Source organism: Cannabis sativa, chromosome 5 (genome assembly GCF_029168945.1).
Source record: "Cannabis sativa cultivar Pink pepper isolate KNU-18-1 chromosome 5, ASM2916894v1, whole genome shotgun sequence".
Taxonomy (NCBI): Eukaryota; Viridiplantae; Streptophyta; class Magnoliopsida; order Rosales; family Cannabaceae; genus Cannabis; species Cannabis sativa.
This window is the reverse complement of record NC_083605.1, coordinates 2473262-2481825: the sequence shown is the minus strand read 5'-3', so window position 1 is coordinate 2481825 and position 8564 is coordinate 2473262. Positions and strand designations below refer to the sequence as shown.

General features: G+C 31.8%; 1 protein-coding gene across 1 annotated transcript; it reads left to right on the top strand.

Moving 5' to 3' along the window:
• Positions 1-4578: 4578 nt before the first annotated feature.
• Positions 4579-6779, top strand: LOC115715799 (protein ACCELERATED CELL DEATH 6). The gene is made up of 3 exons (XM_030644467.2): positions 4579-4712; positions 5436-5992; positions 6097-6779. Exons 1-3 carry the CDS (start codon positions 4667-4669, stop codon positions 6670-6672), a joined length of 1179 nt encoding a protein of 392 aa, XP_030500327.2. The 5' UTR covers positions 4579-4666; the 3' UTR covers positions 6673-6779.
• Positions 6780-8564: the final 1785 nt, after the last annotated feature.

Sequence of the window (8564 nt, the reverse complement as noted above, 5' to 3'; positions counted from 1 at the left end):
TTTTTGATATTAAGAATATTAAATTTCAAAAAATAAAATAAATAAATGTAATGCATTTGAACCCTCCACGTGTCCATATTTATGAGTTAACAGAAGTGCTAGTAACAGATGTAAGAGAATTGTAACATTGGATATTTTTACCTCTAAAAATAAAGGTAAAGTATTTAAGTATATAAAATCTGAAACATTAGTTATGTATGCCGCAATTTACCCAATTTGTATTTGTTAATATATATTGATAGTTGTATTACATAAAATATAATAGTGAATAATAAAATAACACATGCAATAATAATAATCAAATGAAAAATTTTGTCAAATAAAAATGCATAATAAATAGATGAAAAGTTTTGCACTAAAAAATATTTGAACGATCTTGATTACTGTCGATCTCATTTAAATTTGATAGTCTATGACAACTTTCGATAATTTTAAAACGTGTGGTAAGACATTAATATCATCCAAATATAATAGTTTATTGTTGTAAAATTATTTTCTATGTAAGTACACACAATGGTAATTTATTTGCTATGCAAGTACACACAGTAAAATAAAACTAAACATTTCTTTATACATATAATTTTTTCTTCCCTTATGTTTGTTATTTTTTGTTTTATTTATTTTAGTTTGTTGTTGGCAAAAATAACAATAATTTATTTTTATTTTGTTGTTTGTTATGTAAAAAAAAATAATAAATATTAAGTAATTCAATATTAAAAACTAACCAATCTAAAATAACCAATCCAATCTGTATTTTTGCGGATTAGATTTAAGTTATTACGTGGATTGGATTGAATCCAAAATATAAAATCCGCACTTAGTACAGATCGAATGCGCTCAAAATATAGTGCAGAATGGATTGCATGGTTATCGCTATTGAGAATGATAAAGAGAAGATAAAAAAAAAATTCTTAAAAAAATGAATAATGCAAAAAATAAACTGTATAAAATTAACAAATGAAGGTGTCACGGCTTAAATTCATGTCACTTAACAAGAGATAGGATAATGTGCATTATCTCTTTCCAACTATATATGTGTACTATTAGCTAACTAGTTCATGCAAGATTTATATAGATAGTGTTATTAAAATATATAATGAATTCAATATTTAAAAATTTTAAATACTTTGAACTAAGTTGAACAATAAGCTTATTATGAATATGTATTATTTACTATTTCATGCATGATTATATAAATAATGTAATTAAAGTAAATAATTAATTTATATCTAAAATTTTAAATACATTGAACATTATAATTTTAAAAATAAATAAATTAATAAAATATGATAAAATTTTGAAATTATTAAATTAATTGAAATCCTAAATTAAATATAAATAAAGAAAAAGAAAAAGAGAAAATATTACTTCTAAAGGATTGAACTCATGACGTTTTGATTGTTTTAAAAAATACTTATATTGATTATTATATGTTGAACATATTATAATTTTCTATAAGTATAATTATTGTTTTAAAATAGAATTAATTAAAATATATTTTTATGTGTCTAAATATGGAGGGTTGGGCTATGTGTCTTGGGCTAATCTTTGTAAACCCAAGAATGAGGGAGGTTTAGGTTTTAGGAAATTGATTCAATGGAGGCTACCAAGTCCCTTTGGAGGCTAGTTGGTATTGGAAAAGAATAGTTCAAACCAAGAAAAGGATAAAACAAGTCTTTTCCCAAAAAGTCTTTAGCAATTATTAGTTTTCCACAGCTAATATGTACGCCAAAATGCCTTATGGAAGTGCTGTTAGATGGCGTTATGATGGCATTTGGGATAGATTTTTCACTCCTAAACACAGGTTCGTTGGCTAGCCTTGAAGAGCTGTTTGTCTACCTCGGACAAACTTTGTCGATTTAATCATATCAACTTTTCCTTGTGTTTGTTGTGAGGAAGTGGAGTGGAGAGCCATTCTCACCTCTTTTTTGATTGTATTTACAACAGTTTAGTGGTTCATCAAGTTTGGCTTTGGATTGGTATTTCTAGTTGGTAAAAAGAGCCCCATGATGTCCTAAAGTGATTCGAAAGGCAAAAGTTAATTTCTAGAGGTAAAAGAAAAGGTTCTTTTGAGTGTCATTACAGCCACAATTTATTCATTTGACATGCTAGAAACAAGGTGCTTTGAGAGTAAAAACTTCTTACTATTAAGATCACTTTTAATTGTATTGCTAATAGTGTTTGTGCTAGAGTGAACTCTTTGAGTAAAATAAATAGTGAGTGGGTGGAAGCTTTAACAAAAGCTTTGTAAGTAGCTTTATTTTGTAAGTGTTGTTGTTGAGTTCAATTAACTTTTTTGAATTTCCAAAATCAAAAATTGATTCAATGGAATCAAGTGGCCTTAGGGAAATATATTTGGGCGGTGGCTCAGAAGCAAGATAATCTTTGGGTAAAATAAGCACACAATGTCTATATACAAAGCAATGGTGGATGTATGAATTCACAAGTCAAGGAAGTTGGTATTGGCAATAAATTTTCAAAGTGAAAGAGAAGATGAAGAGGATCATGACAGAGTATCAATTGCAACAATGTTGATACACTATTTGATTCGGTTATGATGTACTGAATAACATGGGGGAGAAAGTCAGCTAGTTTGGATAGGTTTGGGGTCGATATAATGTACCCAAATATCAAGTCATTCTTTGGTTGGCTATGTTGGACCGATTGCAAACTAGAGAAAGACTTTGTTATACCAAAATTAAAAACAATGAAATTGGAACACTTCACTCTATTTTTACATAATTTTATAAAAAGTTCCAACAGACTTTCTCAGTTCAAAGTGTGTCAAGATCAAGTATATATGTCTAATGTGTGGAAATGTGGGTGTAACTATTGAACAATTGTTTTTCACTTGTCATCAGCAGATGCTTTCAAGCCATCAAAGATTGGTTGGGTTGGAGGATATTGTGGACATTGTCCCACATAGAATAAATGGTAGAGAATTGAGCTTTATATAAGAATATGAGCTACTCCACTCATTGCCAATTGGTTTTGAGATGGAACCCCATAATTCTTAACATGGTATCAGAGCCATATTCCTTGTACGGTTCGATACTGAAATTGAGTTTGAGTATCTCCATTCCGGAAGCAAGTTTTTGGGCTGCCATTGCAGCCACTGTGTATCGCATTCAAAAGAATCAGAACTTAGTTTTGTGAGAATGTAAATTGTGAAAAATATATATAATATATGTTATTCATATGGATATTAAAAATAGGATGACTATATCGTCATGCCAAAAAAATGAAAAAATTAATATACCGTTGTTTTATTGATCAAAATCAAAAAAGGAAAACGCGCGAATCTTGGAAATCATTAGAGTTGGCAATTAACGTTTGAGCTAAAATTAGAATACATTGATTAATTATTCAAAATAGCCAACTGTGGAATAAAATAAAGGAAAAAGATAAAGAAAAAAAAAACAAACGTAAAGGAGCTTAATTAATTATGCATACTTTTTTTTTTCTTTCACGAAGAAATGAATATTTTATCTTTGCAAAAACTTGAAGAGTAAGCTTGTTGTATTCATCTTGCTAATTAATGAATATGTGAATATATATATATTTATATGCATATATTAAATACATATAAACAGCACATTATATTAGTACCCCATGTCATAAGTAATATATAATTATATATAGTGGAGATGTATTAATTTTTCATATTACAATAATCTGCCAATAATATATAAATTAAATTAGGAAAATGATGATACGTATTTCTATAATTAGTTAAAATGTATAGAATAATTCTATGAAAATGTAAAGAATGGCAAAGAATATTTTACTTTTTCATTCGTGAAGAAATGAATATTATAATAATTCACTATTTATATAAATATTACGTATGAGCTAGAGCCAATGCATTGCATGCAACTAAGAAGAGATATTATTATATAACACAAAGATATACAAATTTAAAGAGCTAGTATACAATATTAATGGCTACTTCTTCTTCTTCTTTAAGTAGTAGCGATCATAATCGCATGCGCATGGATCCCAAGCTGTACCATGCTGCGATTAATGGCGAAATTGAAGTATTCAAGAGCCGCCAATCACTCCAACTTGAGTTGTTATTGACCCCAGAAAGAAACACAGTGCTCCATATCCATATCATCACTTCAAAAATGATGCTAATGATGCAACCAAATGCAAGAGAAGGATGGACGACGATGAGGTACGTTAAGTCTCTTATTAATAAACGTAAAAAGTTATTATTACCTCAACTAGTACTGGACCCTCGAACAATTCCCTTCATAGAAGGGATTTTGAACATGTGTCCAGCACTGTTGACGCAAACCAATGTAAGAGGAGAGACTCCCTTACTTATGGCTGCAAGGTATGGTCATTACCACATTGTTGAGTCTCTTATTAAATGTGCAAAAGTATTATTACCCCGACAAGTACACGACCTTGAAGTGGACATCTCTGTCGTCCAAAATATGATAAGGATGAAGAATGAAGAAGAGGACACCGCGTTGCATGAGGCTGCGCGATTTGGCCATCTTGAGGTTGTAAGGATATATTGACGAGAGAAGACCCTGATTTCTCATATCGACCTAATAAAGGTGGCGAGACTCCACTTTACATAGCCATTGAGAACAGGTATACATATTTGGCTCTTGAAATACTAGCTACATGTTCCTCGCCGGCGGTTGGTGGCCCAATGGGAAGAACTGCTCTACATGCAGCGATCACATTTCAAAATATAGGTAATTACGTACATATAATGCATATTCTAGGGATATAATAACAAGGGTATAGTTTTATCATTTGGGTATATTATTAGTAAAGCATGCTTACTTTATTCAAGGCTCTATGTACACATTGGTGTAAGAAGAAAATTATACTCATAATATATCCTAGTACCTTAACTACTTTCTAGATATACTTAAAATTTAATTATAGGATTATGTTTTGAAAATGTAATTAAATTTATATTTTATATATTTATATAACATATAGAATCGTAACATTAAATTAAACATTAACTATTTACAATTTGCAACACTAAAATTATACTCATAATATATGACTTAACACTTGTTGGGTTTCGTTAGAACGTCATATTAGGTCGTATTATATTGTATTGTATTATATTGAATTAGATTATACATCATATTTTTATGTAATACTATGTTAAATTTGAATTTATACTAAAATATCATATATTTAGGTGTCCATAAAAATTAATGCCACATATAGTTTTACATAAAAATATTACATAAAATACAATTCAATATAATACAATACAATACGACCTAATATGACGTTATTTCAAACGAGCCCTTGAAGTGTTATTAAACTATTCTTTCTTGTAATATGATGATGGTGGTATTGCCCAACTCATTCGTGTCTAATAGCAAAGCTTTATCTTTTATAGGAAGAAACTCAATATAATTTATTATAAATATTTTTATGAAATTATTGAGCAGGAGTAATAAAAATACTTTTGGAGAAATTCGGTTATCTGACCAAACAACCGGATGATGCTGGTTGCGTTCCCCTACACTACGTTATGCTTTTGCCTCCCCCATTCTGCCACACTATGGCATTGGAGATTTTGAAAATGTTGCTAGAAAAGGATAAAAGTAGCGCCTTCATAAAAAATAAAAGAGGCATGACACCGCTTCACATTGCGCCTTTCAACAATTTTATTGGCGACAAAATAATGAATGAAATTTTGTTAAGATGTCCAGATAGTTACGAAGAGGTTGACAATGAAGGCAAAAATGTGCTACACCACGCGGTGATAGGTGGACATTTCGATAATGTACAATTCATCTTAAAACATTGCCATTACCTTTTGAATAGAAAAGATAATGATGGAAACACACCTTTGCTTCATATGGGTGCAACATTATTATCACCATCATGGGATGTATGCATTGTAGAAGCTTTGTTGTCTCACCCAAGAGTTAATAAGATGTCACTCAACAAAGACAACAAAAATATTTTTGATGTTCATCTTCATGATTACAACTTAACCGAGGTACCTTAAAATTTATCATGAGTGCTTTATTCTCATAATCATCTTCTTGTAAGTAAGCTAACTTTGAAACATGTCATGTGATTATATTACTATATATATGACAGGAAAGAATATTTATGTTCTTCGATAAATACTCCATAAAGCCTTATATAGGAAAACGGATCCTAGATGTCGAACTCAATTTCAAGAATTTTAAAAAAGAGATGAAAGAAATAGCATGGGAGCGCATTGAAAAGCTTAAAGAATCAAGTCTAGTTACTTCTACGTTGATCACAACAGTGACTTTCGCAGCAGGATTTACAATGCCAGGCGGTTACATAAGCGGTGAGGAGGCAAATCAACAACAAGGCACTGCTATTCTTAGGAATAACACAGCATTTCAAGCCTTCGTGGTAACAGACACAATAGCCATGGTGCTCTCTGCTTCATCTGTTTTCATCAACATCTTATTTAATACATTATTTTCAAGGAAAGGATCTTTCGACGATGTGAAGTCGAGGTACTTTGGAATATGTATGAAGTTAACAATGGCGGCCATGGCATTTATGATGATAGCATTTGTCACTGGTACATATGCGGTGTTGTCACTCTCCTTTCCCCTTGCCATAACCACTTGTTTGATTGGATTGTCTTTCTTCCTAATTATCATTTTCACAACGAGAAAATTGATACATCTGTAAAATAATCTCCATCACTTCTTCCTCTATGTTAAGAATAAATTTTACCGCACATTAACTTCTTCCACTTGTAATTTTTTGCAATATATATAAAGATGGTATTTTATCTTTTTGCATCTGTTAACAAGTTGGTTGTTGAAGACAGTTAAAACCGTTACATGGTTGTTAGCTGTTAGTTGTGTTTGTTTACACGTGTCCTTGTATTGTGAGTTAGTTAGGAAAGTCTGTTATAGACTTCTTCTAATGCTAGACTATAAATGCTGTAACACTTGTTGATAATCAATGAGAATCTTTTACTAAGTCTTTCCTTCTCTTTCTTCTCCTTCCTCTTATCTTTCTTTCTCTGTTTTGTACTGTTCTTGGTGTTCTTCAATGGCTAGAAACTTCAATATGGTATCAGGGCTGTTCCCTCCTTTGGGCGTGAATGGTGACCAATGATCTGGATTCTACTGCTGAAGCCAATCTTGCTTTTTGAAGATTCAAGCAATTTGGCCGTGGCAATTCCCAACTCAGTAATACTTCTGCTCAGTTTAATAGGATTCCCAATCCGAATATCAGGTTCAATAATTTTTCTCCCAATCCCAATCAGAATTCAATAGGAAGAGGTAACTTTAATTTCAATCCTATAAGAAGTAATAAGTATGGCTTTAATTTTCCTAACCGGCCTAAGTGCCAACTTTGTTTGAGATTTGGTCATGTTGTACAAGACTGTCCCTTTCGATTTGACAAGTCTTTCTTAGGACCACCTTTAGCTAATGGCAGCAGCAGCTCTCCATCCCCACCTCAGTCTCAATCTCAGATTCAAGCTCAAGCAAATCTTGCAACCAACAGCACCTACAATGATACAAGTTGGTATCCAGATTCAGGTGCTACGAATCATTGCACCAATCAAGCTCAAAATCTTGGAAATAGTGTTGAATATGGTGGTTCAGATCAGCTATACATGAGAGATGGATCAGGTTTGTACATTAAACATGTTGGTCAATCTCATATTGTTTCAAAAAATTCTTCTATACCCCTTGTTCTTAACAATTTATTGCATGTTCCTGAAATCACTAAAAACCTTATCAGTGTGTCTAATTTTGCTCGTGACAATGATGTCTTTTTTGAATTTCATGCTGATATGTGTTGTGTTAAGGACAATTCAACTCATACTATCTTGATGATGGGGAAGCAAAAGAATGGCCTGTATTTGTTTGACTCTACCCATGCCAAGATTGTCCCTCCCATTCCTAAGCAACCTGCCAAAGAATCCCACACTAGTACCAGTAGCAGTCCTCTTCCAGACTCCTTAGAAGTCAAAACTACCTGCATGGTCACCCTCAATAATGCCAAGGTGGCTGTGTCTAAATGCATTCAATGTAATTCAAAAGTGCAAAATGATTTTACTCTTTGGCACAATAGACTAGGGCATCTATCTGAAAAAGTTGTACAAATTGTTTTACAGTCATGTAACATTCCCATAAGCAATAAAATTTCTCATTTCTCTATTTGTTCAGCTTGTTGTCTTGGCAAGATTCATAAGTTTCCATTTCCAAAAGCCTCCAATACTGTTATTGCTGAACCATTGCAACTTGTTGTGTCTGATTTGTGGGGACCATCTTACATTCCATCTTTAAACATGTAAGTGTCATGTTTTGTGTGGGAAATTAGATAATGCTTTTGTTCAGTATTTGTTTTTCTCTAACATCTGTTCTGTAGTTAGTTGCATCTGTTTTCACTAATTTCATTTTAGTGCCATGTCAGCTTTCTGCAAGTTTGTTAGTTTGTGCCAGCTGTACTTTGCTGGTTGGTTAGTTAGTCAGGTTTATTATCTTTAGTATATAAATTCGGTCAGAACCGTTGTGCTAACTAACTCTCTTCTGTTAGAATCTTCTTCTTGATTCTTGCTCTGC